At 34.0% G+C, this 16,978-nt stretch overlaps 1 protein-coding gene across 1 annotated transcript in view; it reads left to right on the top strand.

Moving 5' to 3' along the window:
* Positions 1 to 16,978, top strand: part of LRRC7 (leucine rich repeat containing 7) — a 497,118-nt gene that overhangs the window by 391,649 nt on the left and 88,491 nt on the right. The window contains exons 16-20 of the mRNA XM_033865102.2: positions 55 to 179; positions 2,260 to 2,508; positions 7,871 to 8,071; positions 14,995 to 15,106; positions 15,319 to 15,499. Coding sequence (XP_033720993.2) covers positions 55 to 179; positions 2,260 to 2,508; positions 7,871 to 8,071; positions 14,995 to 15,106; positions 15,319 to 15,499 — 868 coding nt within the window. The remainder of the gene's footprint in view (positions 1 to 54; positions 180 to 2,259; positions 2,509 to 7,870; positions 8,072 to 14,994; positions 15,107 to 15,318; positions 15,500 to 16,978) is intronic.

The raw sequence follows: 16,978 nt of genomic DNA, 5'->3' as shown, positions 1-16,978 counted from the left end.
ATAACAATTTATGTTTTTTAAAAAAAGCAATAACACTTTGGAATCTAACTGTAGATTTCCAGTCAGACAGTGACAGCTTTAACCCTACACTGTGGGAAGAACAGAGACAACAACGCATGACTGTTGCCTTTGAATTTGAAGAAAAAAAGGAAGATGATGAAAATGCTGGGAAAGTTAAGGTGAACCTTTTAATTTTTGTTTCCTCTTTCTTCTCATTATTTTTATTTGTTCATTGTTATTATTCAAATAGCCTTTGGGACTAATTGACTGACCTCTGCTAGAAGGTCAGATACATCTTAAAGTCTCATGGTGATACCTTTCATTATAGCAGGATGATGATTTTGGAAGCACTTTTGTGCTTCGGAATGAGACTAACATCCTGACTGAGCAAATTTCATATGCCACCCCATCTTACAGAATAGCAACATGAAAGAGATTCAAGCTGAGAGAAAGCCAAAAAAAAAAAAAACCTAAAAATCAAACACAAAAGTCTGGGTGATGGGCTTCACCTTATTACCTCTTTGAAACACTGAAATGTGTTTTTTTAAAATCACTGATCAAGGCAAGGCATCATGCAGACTGTGTGAAGCCAAAATACACATTTATGAAAGAACCAATGGATTAATATATTACATTGGCATTAAAATCTCAGAAAGATTCTATGTCTCTGGAATATTTGAAAAGACTTTATGAGTTTTCTTAAGTGTGAGGACAAGTTTTAATGAAGGTAAGAGCCTAAGAGTAGGTGATGTCCCTTAGGGAAAATTACTTAAAATTTTTCACCTTAAAGCATATTTTTAAAAATGCTTTATTGGCACTAATCTAAGTCAAGTAACAAGGTCAGAATTTTAAAATCTGTATTTTTACATTATATAAATTTGAAAATAACAGAATTTATATGGATTATATCAACATCAGGTCTTCATGTTATCATCATGGCAACATCTTGAATCTCTCATCAATTTTTTATGGTATTATTTTTGCACTTTTTCCATCATGGATACTAACAGCTCTCACCCTTAGTGACTAATTACATAAGTAATTGTATATGCATCCTATTAATAGATCTGGATTGTGTGATGTGTTCTTTTCTATCCCCTCATTCCCACATTTTCTAAACTTTTTTCTTAAACCAGCATACTCTAGAACCTTACTGGAATTAGTAAGGTAATTGACAAAGCCTACCTATTTCATTGTGGAGAAACCAAAATGGATTCCCAAATCAAAATGACAATTTTGTTAAAGATTTGGACTTAAAAAAATGTTTCTAAATGGTTGATTAGTGCTATCTAATAACCAAAGAGACATTTTTTAACTAAAAATAAACAAAAAAAGATCTTTAGAACATTTCAGTTCTTCTTGTAAGGATTTTATATGTTAAATCCAGAACCAATGGATGATGCATTCTATACTGGACCTCTGATTCATTCTTTTACTTCATTGAATGTCAAAAACTACATACTTCTTCCTAAAAAGAAACCTATATTCAAAGGCTCCAAGAAGAAAAGAGTGCATTTAATACTGGTATATGTGTCATTGAAAGCATAAAATATAGCAAATGCAAACAGACATTTAGAAGCCCTGTTTGTGTGTTATGTGATCAAGTTTGATTATAATTAGAGTAGGTTCATTATACTTTAGAGTACATTTTCTCTATGTTTATTTATATTTGATTTATTTTATATATTGGTGAAATAATATGTGTTTCCAAAGTCTCAAACTACTTGGTTTTGACCAATTTGAGTATTTCCAATGCCATTGGCTATTGGACAAATTAGAACACAAACAAATGTCTAAATAAATCATCATGGAAGTATGATGATGAATGGAATATGCTGAAATCTTGCACTAAATTAATTATACTTTTCTGGCTCATTACATGTACATTAAATTTAGTACCATTTTACCTTTAATTTACATAAAATTTTAAAGGGAACCACTGACCTATTGCATCAACTTCCAAATAGACTAGAGTATAATGCCCTACTTATAATGTGTTCAGTGTATGAAAGTATGAAAGTTTAGTTTAGTTTAGTTTAGTATGAAAGCTGCATTGTGTGAAGAAATTGTGACCCTTTAGCTTCATATGATATTGGTACTGTTTTATTACATAGAATTAAAACTAATTTTCTGATGGTTGTTTTAAATGCATTACCCAGAATGAAAAAAATATATATCAAGAATAGAAAAATGATAAAGTGAAAGTTTTGCTACAGTGCTCCTCTTTCTCCCAGAAAATGGAGATTCCTTCTCCCACAGGATCACTCCTGCCAAGCCCCCTGGGAAAGGGGCCAGCGTGGGATTACTCTCCAACCTGCCAGACTGTCTGGCGATTGCTGCACACCATGGGCCAGGTGTGATCAGCAGATCCAAGATATGCCCGTCCCCCAGAATGACCCACAGCTGGCATGGGGTTGTATAAGTGGCCTCCAGCAGGAAAGGAGCATGTGTACTCCATTGCCAGTTGCAGCACAATCCACCACTCTTCCCTCTCTAAGTGGCAGACAGGTAGGCCTAGGTGTTTGGGGTAGGAGAATCCCTTACGTAGAGGCAACCTTGGAACAGTGGTTTATGGGGTATGTTCTGCATGATTTGGGGTAAGAAATGTTGATCATATAGAAATCTTTCAATTGCCAGTGTTTGATCCCAGTTTAATTTTCTACTCATTGACATTGGCAATGGGGTGGGGAGAACTGAGCCAGAGGGGGAGGGAACATCGATATGATGTGCCTACTGGTGGGATATCTGGCATGGTTTTTAAGTTGGGTGCTTCATTTTTATTTATGTTTTTATTTTTCAAGATTTTTATTTAAAGTGTGGGAATACCAATAGTCGGGCAGAATGTTGATGACACTACTGATGCAATCTAAATTGTCCCCAGACATACACACATTTTTTTGTAATATCAATTCTGAGGGAGATTAAATAACTAAAACTTGATTCTAAAACAGCATGAGATTTGAATTGAAATTTGCTGAGAGTGGACTTTGAGCACAAAGATGGACATCTGTTGAAAAGCATCAATTTCCTTTTAATTTGAAGGCACAGATGATGAGAATTCCTGTAAGAGAAGATTGGCCCGGGAATTCTGGCAGATAGGGCTTCCTTATCTCAGTGGGTGGGGTACTGAAGAGTTTAATGAAAAAAAATCTTAATGGGATGTGGAAGAACACTACATATTTTGTAAAGCTTATCCACATGTAATGGACTACATTCTTATTCTGTGTGTATATTCTTTCTACAATATATGGCAAGTTGAGAATCCTAACTAAAACTGCTATAGGTTTCCTTTCTATGTAAAATGTTCCAATTAATTCCTAGAATAAGATATTTAACAATTAATAACCAAAGCATTAACTATTATTTCTCTTACTGGAATTTACAATCAAATCAAATGATAATTTAATCATTATATAAGAAAAGCATAGTTCTTTGTGAATTCAAGGTATCACTTCTAAATGCCCTAACTATTAACATTACTTCTTTCTTCATTGCTAAATCTTTGGGAGTCTCCAACATCTTGCAGCTACTATTTGCATTTACTGCACTTTCTTAAGATCTGAGATATATAGAATGTTGTGAAACACTTCTATTTTCCAAAATAAAATAACATTTCAGTAAAAATATTGGACTTTAATAAAATGTACCTGTAAAATGAGCAAATACTTTATGGTGAGTGATAAACACAACATTTTGGTAAGAACATAATTGACAAATTTTTCCCACCTATTACATATATCCTGTATTAGAATAAGGGAATATTTATAGCCTATATATTTAGCAATATAAAGAAACTAACTGGGCATTACTGGACTATTAATATAATTGTGTTTATGATCATAGTTATTCATTTCTGAAGCACTTCACACATGCATTGAAAAATAGAGAGGCAAAACAATCTGTAAAAGTGTATAAAATATGCTTTTAGAGAGCTTACGAACATAACAGAATTATAAAATACTATACTTTCATTTTTTTAATTATAAAATATTATGATAACTTTATGTTTTAAAAATTGAAATTATCTTATTTAACTCAATAAAATTCACACTTTAGATTTACACTATTTCTTCCATAAGATTGTACAAATATATGCTGCACCTATACCAGAGAATAGCTCTGAGCCAAGTAACACTTGCGAAGCATAAGCTTTGGAGTTAGACCTGAGGTTGAATATGGGCATTGATTCCTGTAGCTGTATCACCTTCAAGTAACTTACACCATCTGAGCCCGTGTTTTCCTTCTGTAAAATGGTAACAGATGCTACAAATGGGTTGTGAAATTAAAATGAGATTTAATTATAATTAATTATAGATTTTAATTAATATTATTAATTATAACTATTTATTATTCATTTATAATTAAATCCATATGGTAAATAATAAAATAAGTATTGTTTATTATATAAATAACTAACAATAATTAGTTTTATATATTCTTATAAAACACTTTGCATGGTGCCTATCACATGGCAGATAATGAGTAAATGATAGTTATTGCTGCATACAACCTGAAAAAAATCCAGTTACAGGTATTATAGTTAGACATATATATAATAAAACTAGATTGCCAAAGACTCCAGATTCAAAAAATACATGAGAAGAATCTGATATTAGAAATAGTATCTAATCTCTGCATAGAAATTATACATTTTCAAGGGACTTCACATTTATTATCTCATTCGAGCTCTAGATTAACCCAAGATATTATCATTCCCATTTTACATGAGTAGAAACTGGACAGAAAGATTGTGGCTGATAGCTAGTTGGGTGTAAATCTGTGGCTTTAATTTGGGTCTTCTGACTCTAAGTCCAGTAAATTCTGCTAGTAGACTAGTGAATGGGAAGCAAGTAGCTTATTGTATAGGTGGAACAAATCCAAGTTTTATGAGACCTGAATTCAGCTTCCACAATTTGGAAAGGAGCCTCTTTAAGGAAAAGAATATAAAATAACCATGTAAATACATAAGCAGGGCCCCTCACAAGGCTTTGGAAAGAGCCCATGCAGGTGACAGACCCTAAAGCTTAAGCTTCATTAGCTTAATGGCAAATCCACTTTTATTTCTACATTTAAATATTTTTACAGAGATAAAGTGCCCAAATACATCCTCATGATGTGACCAAAATATAACATTAACTTCCTTATAATATAACCAAAAAATATTGGTACCATGGCCATTAGCAAATAGCCCTCTGTGTCAGAAGGGACACAGCATCTACAAAAATTAGATTACATTACTTGATGTATTTAATTCTAAGAAAGAACACGTCCCAGGGGGCTTCCCTGGTTGTGCAGTGGTTAAGAATCCACCTGCCAATGCACGGGACATGGGTTCGAGCCCTGGTCCGGGAAGATCCCACATGCCGCGGAGCAACTAAGCCCGTGCGCCACAACTACTGGGCCTGTGCTCTAGAGCCCGCGAGCCACAACTACTGAAGCCCATGCACCTAGGGCCCGTGCTCTGCCATGAGAGAAGCCACCGCAATGAGAAGCCCGCGCACCACAACAAAGAGTAGCCCCCACTCACCGCAACTAGAGAAAGCCCATGTGCAGCAACCAAGACCCAACACAGCGAAAAATAAATAAATAAATAAATTTATAAAAAAAAAAAAAAGAACACGTCCCATTTTTTGCCTTTGATTCAATTTAGAAGTGTAGTTTTAATATTGAGGATTGTTTAAGGTGTGTAGAATTTTAATTTAAGGACCTATTTGAAAGTTATTTTTCATTCATATTAAAAATTAAAAGATGTTCTTAATTGGCATAATAGTCACACCATTCTACAATTTACATTTTTTAAATGTAGTTTTTTGACTTTTAAGTCCTTTGATATCAAGGACTTTTAAACAAGTTCAACAATATAATTTTTAAACTTAGATCAAATTTGTGATTAATATTTCTAATACCAATTTAAACAGCAGATCCAAGAATGCATTCATCCCAATGGATTTTGTCTAGCATGGCTATCATTCTTTTTATGTTTATTTAAGAATGCATTATAAAGTACCCTGAGATATACTTATATTACACTCTAACAACTTATACTTTTGTTTTTTGGTAGTCTTTTTTTCTTGGGTTATATTTTTGTAGCTTTGTTTCTATATATTATTAACTTCATCCTATTTGTTTCAGCGTATTAAAGATTAAATTACATTTCAATGAGATTTACACTAACAAATTTATCTGGTTTTTCACCAGCTTCCCAAACATTTATTGGAAAAATAATTTTGTAACTTTAGTTCTGAAAGGAATGTTAAAAATCATCTAGTGAAGTCCAATCTCAGTATTTGACATGGACAGAGAGCCACAGGAAGATGAAATACTAGAATAACAAAGTTGGTGGATTTGCTAAAACTGCAGATGAGCAAAAGTGTTTGAATTCATATTTATAATCCTCAGATCTATATCACTATCATATTTTCTTACATCCCATGTGTTACATAGGTGTGGAGGGGGTGGGTATGTGTGTGCCCCATCCTCTTTCTCTTTTTATCTCTCATCCCCCTCTTTCTTCTTCCCCTTTCAGCTTCTCTTCCACCTCTGCCCTCCCCCAACGCACCCTCACATACACTTTCCCCAACACATACTCACCACGATCACATAAATCATTCCATTTTGTAAAGTTGGTTCTACTCAGATTCAAAAAGACATAACTATTGGAATAAACCAAGCCAAGTAAATATGCCCCTTATTTTTCCTCCCACTCCATTTTAATCAGCCTGGATAATTTGTATCTATTCCATTTTAAGTATATTTTAAGTACTCTGAAGGTGGGATATTCTGTATGGAATGTCTCATATTTTCTCTCTCTGAATTAAATGTGAAGAATAGTAATATATATATATATATATTCCCTAAGTCAGATTGAGACACCAAAAATGAATTGAAGAATAGAAATAGGGCTTCCCTGGTGGCGCAGTGGTTGAGAGTCCGCCTGCCGATGCATGGCACATGGGTTCGTGCCCCGGTCCGGGAAGATCCCACATGCCGCAGAGCCGCTGGGCCCATGAGCCATGGCTGCTGAGCCTGGGCGTCCAGAGCCTGTGCTCCGCAACGGGAGAGGCCACAACAGTGAGAAGCCCGCGTACCGCAAAAAAAAAAAAAAAAAAAAAAAAAGAATAGAAATAAGTCTCTGGATAAGTATAAGCCCAAATTTACATATTTACCTAGAATATCCTAGACAATGTTCTCAATTTTTTATTTCTCTTTATTGTAAGATGTAACCTATAAAGCATGTTACTTTATTATGGTAAAAACTAAATATAAAAGCCTCCTTGAAGGATTTTTTTTTTTTTTAGTTATTAACAAGAATTAGCTACCCTACCTTTTGATGTAACATGCTAATTAACACAGAGCTGGTGCATATTTGATCAGATACTGTCAACTCCCCATTTTTTAATACATGATAACTCACTTGTAAATCTTTTGGGGTCTTTTCCCATCACCTGCATTGATATTCCAAAGATATTTTTAATGTCAAAATGATTCTTTTTAAATAATTAAGATAAGTAAGGGAACAGCCTCTAAAGTATAAAAGCAGCTGATAGTAACTTGATTAAATTTTTCAGAGATTACCAATCACTTAAGTGTTTGACCTACTGCTATTTCAACCATCTATAGAGTAGACCTAAACATAAGATATAATCCAAAAATTGTTTTTAATCTAGAAAGGTGGCCAGGGGTGGGGAGAAGTCCAGGAGGCAGAATGTGAAAAGAACACTATGTGTTCTACTCTACAACACAGTTTTTCAGCCAGCTCAACACTCACTATATTGCATTTGGTTATACTACTGCACATAAAATGGAGTAGTTTTGTGAACATGCTTGCTGAAGGTATTTTTATGTTAAATTTCTTTTTACAAACTTCTAGGTTGAAATAAACCTAAAACGATATCCAACTCCTTACCCAGAGGATTTAAAGAATATGGTAAAATCTGTTCAAAATCTGGTGGGTAAGCCAAGCCATGGAGTGCGTGTTGAGAATTCAAATCCAACTGCTAACACGGAGCAAACTGTGAAAGAAAAATACGAACACAAGTGGCCTGTAGCCCCAAAGGAGATTACAGTGGAGGTATTTCAAGGTTATTGGTAATTGCCAGTGTGGTTTGGATTTTTTGGAATTACTAAATGATATGTTTTTTTAACTGAACAAATCTTCCTTGATAAGTGCATTTTTTCCTAATGTATAAATGAGTCTCTCTACTCTTCCAAACTATGAGGGTTGCATTTAATAAATGCACCTTCATGGTGTAAAATCATTAATACAGCTCCAAAAGTTCCAATACACACAGAAGGAATAATTCGCTCACCAAGTTAGGCCTGGCCAGTAAGTGCATTAAATCATTTTCTTGATATTCCTTTGACTACCCCAAACTTTTATTGTATGAGTCATTAGAAAAACCTAAATGAAGTTTTATTATTATTATGCAAATATCAGTAAAATTCTTGATCAGATTTAGAGCCAATTTTTAAAAATGTTTTTGTGTTTGGGTTACACCCTTTATAGGAAACACTACTATATAAAAAGGGGCAATAACTTTGAAATTTAGCTTTACAGAATCTAATATGAAGCTTAGTTTCTATATTTTAGAATGAATTAGATATTTATCCTTATCAATTTGTGTGGTCTGAAAAGAATTCAACTACATTTATGCCACCTCTGTACTATTTCATCTACTCTTCAGCTAATTTGGTTATCATCTTTTAATCTTCATTAGAAACATAATTGATATGAGTACATCTAGAAGTTCCTATACCTACTGCTCAAAAATCTAGGTTGACAAAACTCTTTTACAAATCTGCGTTCAAAGCATCAGTTTTTTGCATTAAACACCAACTGTATATTTCGCACTGTGCTAAACACTGTGAGAGAGAGTAAAGAAATATGAAATGTGTGAATAGTCTCCAAATAATTGAGAGCCTAGCCAGGTAAACTTAACACAGATGAAGCCATTAGAGAATGTATTATATAAAACATGATAACATCCTTGGTTGTGTGATGGAGAATATAATACTCTAAGAAAATGGAGTGATAAGCAGTCACTGCCAATCACTTTAAAAGTTATGTGAAATGCTTAAGATTGAACTGCATATTAAAGATTAGGTGATTCTTTTAAAGTCAAAAAGAGAAGAAGGCATTCTAGGCGAAGAGAAAAGAAAGCTTAAGCAAAAATAAGCGTGGTGTGCATATCTGCCAGTGGAAGTACAAGCCTGACCCAAAAGAGAGGAATATAGCTGGATATCTAGGGAAGAAAATTTAAGTAAATATTTATTTTCATTGCTTTTTTCATTTTGCTTATAAAACTCATATTATTGTACTTTTTCATCTCTAAAACATTACAGATATACTATAGCAAAGCAACATACTTTTCTTTTATCTCTAAGATACTGCAATAATATAAAAAGGAGGAAAACTAACATTTAGTGGGTACACCCTAAATACACATACACTTTATATTTATATCTCATGTCATCACAGTTTAACATCAAGATAACTGTAAGGTCATGATAACCCACAAACTGAATAACTACTGCAAAATACGTAGATCCTAGAATTGCTTAATACAGGGATGGGAGAGATGAGACAAAGAAAAGATGGCTTTGGTCATGAATTTAATAATATCTCAATAGTAAAAAAAATCTTAAAATTGTCCCACAAGCACTTCAAACTTAACAAATCCAAATTAATTTTAATGTTTCCTCCTCAAACCTCCTTCTGCTTCAGTATAATTGGTCTTGATCTCAGCTGGCACCATTATCTACCGGTTCACTCAAGCTAGAAATTTGGGAGGCATCTTGATTTCTTCTTCCTTTTTGCTCCCCACTCCCTGCCCCTTCCAATCACTAACTCCTATACATTTTCATCTAGTGTATCTCCTCTATCTCTTCAGGTCCTCAACTCTGTCCTGCATTTCTGTAAAAACTGTCAATTTCTTGGCTTACCTTGTCCCAAGCCCCCCATTGCCTTGCTAATGATCTTTTTAAACACACATCTAATCTTGTCCTCCTTAAAAAAAACACTATAGTGACTTTGTATTGCCTATCTAATCTTCTTAATTTGCTAAAGTAGCCAAGCTAAGTAAGATTGAAGCTCAACTTTCAGCTTCATATTTATTTCTATGATTCACTCCACTCTTTCTTAGTTTTCTTCATCTACTAGCCTTTTCCACTTGAATAGAAATTTCACTGATAATATCAATATTTTTTCTAAAATTGAGATGTTAGATCTTCTATGCCCAACTTTTAGCCATCCTAGGGCTAGGAGATGTCCTTTTCTGTATCATCCTTCCTTCTCATTACTGCATCCAAATTAAGGGGCCCTAATTCTATTCTACTTCCAGATATAATAAATACAAATAACTAAGTGTCTAGCTGATCAGTGTATACTATGCATTTTTATTATATGTTTTACCTGTGCCTGCCATTTTTGGGTCATCATTATTTAGATCATGCTACCAAGAAGGTGAAAGAGGGTGTCACACACTGTATGACATATTTATCCATGTTGTTAAATATGGAAAACCAAGAAAAAACAAACAGAGGTAAGCAGAAGCAAAAGCAGAAAACAGAAAGAAGAAGCAAGGTAAATAGGTTACAAATGCAGCAGAGAAAGAGGGAAAAGGAAAGATATATCATTTATTGATCACTTTCTATTTGCAACCCTATGCCAAGAGTTTTAACATAGAGAATATGGCCAAGAGGGCCATAAGAACAAGGAGGTCAGAGAGATATGAAGGTTCTCCTCTGCTCCCATTTTCCTTCATACATGCCTTGTGGAGATTACATTTGTTTTTCCCCCAGTATCAGTCCATTTGGATGGCTATAACAGAAAACCATAGACTGGGTGACTTAGAAACAGTTTTTAAGGAGCCAGATTTTATTTATATGTAAAAATCAAAGCCTATGAGACTTAAAATCAAAATTTCAAAGGCTCAAAAGTATCAGGGGTTAATATGCAGTGATAGCCAAGAAATACCTAACAGTTCCAATTATTATTGTTAGGTCTGAACAACTTAGTAAATACTTATGCCCCACTTAGTGGTTATTTGAAAAAAACAATACACATAAATTGAAAGAGAAAATAATAGTTTTAGTTCATTCTTAAATAACCAAAACTACTTACTCATGGAATGTGTGCACCTGTTGGACACCACCTACCTTCTCAAACCTTGGAATCATATTGGGTACTACAACTCTAATTTCTGTTTCACATTGATTTTCCAGTGGCACTTGATTATTTTTTATCACAGCAACCACCAAAAACCCAGATTCACACAGACTATTAATCAAAAGAAGTGTGCAATCTAATGTTGAAACTGAGAGCTACCTCAAGGTAGCAGTTCTCACAGTATCTGTGAGATACTGTCAAGTATTGCTTTTTTCCCCTCAAATATTTAAAGTAACCCATGTGTCCCTGTGAATTAGCAACAGCACTGTGAGTGCCTCAAGAGCACAGTTTTCAGAACGGGGGAAAGGAACAGGGGAAAGTGTAGAAGACATGAATTCAAAGTTTGACTCCACCTTGTTACCAATTGTATGACCTTGACAAGTCACTGAAACCTTTCTGAGCCTTGGTTTCTTATCTTTAAAAATACAGATAATAATAACAGTCTTTCAGAGATTTTGCAGAGATGAAATCAGATGAAAATATTTATAACAGTTCTGAGCACAGATCGTGGCACAGAGGAAAGCTGCAGTAAATGACCATTCCTTTCCCATCCACAAGAGCAGGAGACCCTGCCACATTCTCCTTTAATACTTCTGTGAGTCGCTAGCTTGCATTAACCACTTTCATAAAGGAAGGCACTTTTCCATTTCTTAGGAGACTCAGTCCAATTTCTCTCTGTAGAGGAATCACATCTTTCTCCAGGAAAAAGAGAATAGTCAATTACCCTTGAAAGTTTCCTTAAATGCTTTTATTAATGCGTTTATTTATTTTGACTCGAAAGCTCAGGCATAAGCTTTCTTCCCCCTTTGACTTCTACCTTAGGCTTTAGGCTCCCTTTCACTACAGCAGTATCAGCCAAGATTTAGTTTGACTAGTGGAAGGGCAATGGGGTTAAAAAAAAAAAATTTTTTTACCTTTTCTTTCCCCTCAATCTCTGTCCCCTCACCAGAAAAAAATATGGCTCAATTTACTTATAATGGGAACTCCACTAAGTTTGATTCCCTACTAGTAACTTCCACTATCTTCACCCAAAGAAGTAGTCCCAAAAGCTTCACCCACTTTTCCAACATGAACTTGATTCTTCCAGCTATTTATAAAAGACTTTATAGAGGCAAAGCCAATTATTAATTTCCTTTGTTGGATAGTTAACTTTGTTATGTGAAGCCCATTTGAGAAGTGAGCTTTTCTTAGGATAGACAATATAGCATATACAGTATCCCATAGAAGACCTTCAAGAAGAACAGATTCCAGTTCAAATCCCAGCTCTACCACCTATTAAGCTTGTGACTTGGAATTATTTGCTTACCTCTCTGAACTTCCATTTCTTTATTTGTAAAACAAAGGTGATAATAATAAACAACTTAAAATAATAAATAACAATAAAAATAAGATTATCATTTAAATAATCAACAGGGATAAAATATAGTGTTTAGCATAGTAACACAATAGTAGACAGGTAATAGATTTTTCTTAACTGATGACCACCATCATCATCATCATCATCATTATTTTGCTCATAAAGATAAGAGAATCTAACTGGGTCAGTGTAAATCCATTACTCTTGCTTCAATAGTAGTCCTCTACCTAGGTGGAGGGCCACAGAATTCTAGAGAAGAGATGCAAGTTCATGATTAGCTGATATCATTCTTCCCAGTCATGAGGGCTCTTTTTTGATTCAAAATAGAAATTCTTGAGCAGCGTCAGAGACTAGAATTTAAGTCAAACTATAGCTGCCATGCAGAGCTCCAGTCACAATTGTGAGATACAAGTGTAAATGTTTGATCTATACATAAAAGATAAATTGAGTACCGAATGTGTAAGGCATAAGGGGAAAAAAAAGTAGTGAAATCCTTAACTATATTTACATTTCTGGGCTTATACAACTATTTTGTTTATTTGTTTTTGACTAAAACAAAATGCTTATACTTCTATATTAAAATGTCATAAGAATATTTCCTTTTTAAAATATTATTTCAACAAATAAGTTATATTGATATTTACAGAATGTTAGTATTAGAAAGAAATTTGCACCAATTCTTATTATCTATTATCCTCATTTTATTGATAAATTGAATAAGATCCAGAGAGTTACAGTGACTTGCTCGAGGCAACCTGATTAATAAGTGGTAAAGCAGGAATAAAACAGAAATATGCCACTTTGTAACTGAAAAATTTTTGAAAGTCTTAACATATTTTATGCCTTTCATAGTACCATTTCTCAGACTTGCATCTGCTTCTACTTAATACATGTCTCTAAAGATGTGTGAAGGCTTTTACTCTATTCTCTCAACTCAAAACTATATCCAAAGTCTCTTATGCTAAACTTTTGAAATAATTTTCAAAATCCATGAAAACACAGATTTTCCTATTCATCTCCAGAATTTCCATCAATCCCATTCTCTTTTCCATTCCTCTTCAAATATATACAATACTGCATGTTAAGTCTCTAATATGCTCAAGCTGAGCTAACCAGGAGGCGGCAATGTAAGGGATAATCATCCGACTAGAGCCCAAAGGAATCCTACCTCCATGCTGGATCTTTGTCTACTTATCTATGTAAGCCTGGGCCTCACTGAGTCTCAGAATCCACCTCTAGGAAATGAAAGGATTGGACTAGATGATCGTCCAGTTTTCTCCCACTGAAATATTATTTTTTTAAAAAAGTGTCAGATATACCCAGGTTTGCGGTGGCGGGCGGGGGTAAGCAAAATGTATAGTAAGAGTTTCTATCTGATATTACCAACCAATTAGTTATAAAGCAGGAACCATTTCATTATTATATTTTGTCCTCAAGTGTATTCTTTCTCCAGTTTAACAAAATACTTCTAAATGTATTACATTAATGTTCAAACAAACAAGTACTAATGAATGAAAAAAACTGAAAATTCTTCTTTAAATTCAAATTGAGCTTAAGGGGAAAAGACAGAAAGATAACTGCTGTGCACAAATTTATATCACTACTTACTCCTGAGTGTAAATAAGCCATTTTTATATCTAGAAGGAAGTGAGAATTTTGCTTTCCCTAATGTCCTCCCACTACCTGGTTAACCGGGAATAATAATTTGAATTACAGAAGTTTAAAATTCATCGTTTTTTTTAAATATGTTTATTTGTCATAAAGTTATATTCTTATACCAATGTTGCTCATTATACTGAGTGAAAGGATGTAGAGTGAAGATTTAGCGGGCTAGATTGATCATGAGAAAACTAGAAACCTTTGGAAGAAGGCATGGTAAAACTAAAGAAACTGAGAAGATCACTTGGGAAACAGTAGGAATTAAGAGGGAGATTGACAGTAAAAGCAGTATTTATAGGGCCCAATTGTGCATTAACTTTGTTAATATTTGAAAAAAAAAACTAGTTGGTCAGTAGTATATTCCTCTTAGAACTCTTAAAAGAGTTCATTCCTTAGAACTCTTACACGTTTATATGTTATAGATTATGTATTGTATTACTTATATATGACTTATTATAATTCAGTCCTGTTTTATGAGTTGTATCTATCTCCCTAACTAGACTGTAAACTCCCCCAGGGCATTGGTGGCATTTTGTCTTTCTTTGGAAACTCCACAGTTCTTTGCACAGTGCCAGGCATAAAAACAGCTTTCAAAAAATGTCTGATGAATAAGTGGACTCATTTAAATTAGAAAAACAAAACATTTTAGTGCTTACCTCAGAGATACATATGATTCACTTCTCCTAGTGCGCCACGGTGAATTAAATTCTGGAGTCGCATCTTGTATCTGAGCCAAATAAAGATATTGCCATCTTGGTTAACCAATGCTTAAATGTTTACTTTCCTTGTCCTGTATTATTATATCTCTCAGGATTCTTTTGTTCATCCAGCTAATGAAATGAGGATTGGGGAACTTCACCCTTCATTAGCTGAGACCCCTCTGTACCCACCCAAACTTGTTCTGCTAGGGAAGGACAAAAAAGGTAACATTGTGAACCTGATGTGGAAAATATGCCACAAATGCATGTGCATGATGAATCACCAGTTGTAAATTATGATATACCATAGTCTATAGAAATATTTTATAAATATGTATCTCTAACATTCATTGGTATGCTGTTTTTCATACTTGCCTTTCTGTGTTTATACTTGTCAATGTTCACAGCATTATAATAATTTCCTGTTTACATTTCAGAATCAACAGATGAGTCTGAAGTTGACAAAACTCACTGTCTGAATAACAGTGTTTCCTCAGGCACTTACTCAGACTACTCGCCTTCCCAGGCTTCCTCAGGATCCTCTAACACCCGGGTTAAAGTGGGGTCCTTGCAGACAACAGCTAAAGAGGCAGTACATAATTCTTTGTGGGGTAACAGGTGTGTTTAGAATTCCCTCTTTTCTGTCCCCAAATGCTTATTTTCAGCAACATTTTAAAAAAATGGAATCTTCTTAATTTGGGGATTGTATTCAGCACATGAGTGGCATAGAAGACAGAGGGGCAGGTAAGCAAATGTAGTCCCCCTGGGATTTCCAAGAGTGGATAAATCCATTTTACACAGCAAAACCATTGTTTACGGAGTGAGGGTAGTAAACAATGAGTGAGGGTACATTAACAGGTTGAGATGATAGAACCCAAAAAATTTTTAATCGAAAATCAAAAATTGTGTTTGCCTCAGTACATAATTGTGACACATTTGGGCATTCACCATCCAAAATGGTGTTATGAATTAAAGAAAGATTCATGGAAAGCACTAATGTGCCAAGTACAGAGTAAACATTCAATAAATTTTTCATCAGCATCTTCATCATCATCATTTTATCACCACCTGGAAAAGTTAGAATGTAAGTAAAAGTATTTAATCCTTCCAAAATGGCTCCTACTCTATATTACTTCCATTTTACAGATATATTAAAATCAAAAGCTATGGAGGTCAATAAAGTGACTCAATGAAGTAGCATTTACCCAGTGCTGATTCCCTTGTTTTGTAACATGTTGTTTTGTAACATGTTGTAACAAATAGCAAATAAAAATTTTCATATGATATAGGTAGTCAATGACTTTCACTCAGATTTTACTGCTAATGTCAATACTGTTAACAATATATTCTTTGGTAATTGATGAATAACTATTTCTACTCATTGATGCCCATGATAAAAATCTTAACTCTTTCAGTTTCTAAATTTATTATTTGTTATGTAAGCTGAGACTGATTTAGGTACTTTTGGAAGATGCCTTCTAAATGCACTTTTTTTCAATTAGCAAAAGCCCTTAAAAATCTTTAATAAAAGATATATAATTCAATATCATTAGTGTGCAAATGGTTTAGAATAAACTTAGAAAAATGAGCATCTTGTAGAGATACTGTGGTCACCAGAATAAACATGCCAATGACCAGAACTCACAATTTAATTTAATTTAATTATTTAATTTAATTTAATTTACATTCTAGAAAAAGATATGTGAATGCATACACTATACAATGGATTTAATGTCTTCTAATACCTGGCCCTCAAATATGTTATTTGAAGACAACTTGGGTTCATTAGATATAAGAAGCATTGATAAGAAATGTACTCTCAACTAATAGTTTGGAAATGTACTGAATCAGAAATTCATGGGGACCAGGAATCAGGTAGCTCTAATTATCAGACAGGTTTCAGGACCATTACTAAAAATATCTATATTTCTTTCATTCACTCATTTATTCATTCATTCATTCATTCAACAAATATGTACTTAGTACCTACTATGTGCCATGCACTATGCTAAGCCTGAAGAGAAAAAAACCTCTGCCCTCATGAGTTTACATTCTAGCAGAGGACACAAGACATATAACAGGTAAGTAAACTGTGTA

This window comes from Tursiops truncatus, chromosome 1, assembly GCF_011762595.2.
Source record: "Tursiops truncatus isolate mTurTru1 chromosome 1, mTurTru1.mat.Y, whole genome shotgun sequence".
NCBI classification, from domain to species: Eukaryota; Metazoa; Chordata; class Mammalia; order Artiodactyla; family Delphinidae; genus Tursiops; species Tursiops truncatus.
The sequence above is the reverse complement of the archived record's forward strand: the minus strand, read 5'-3'. Positions and strand labels throughout refer to the sequence as shown.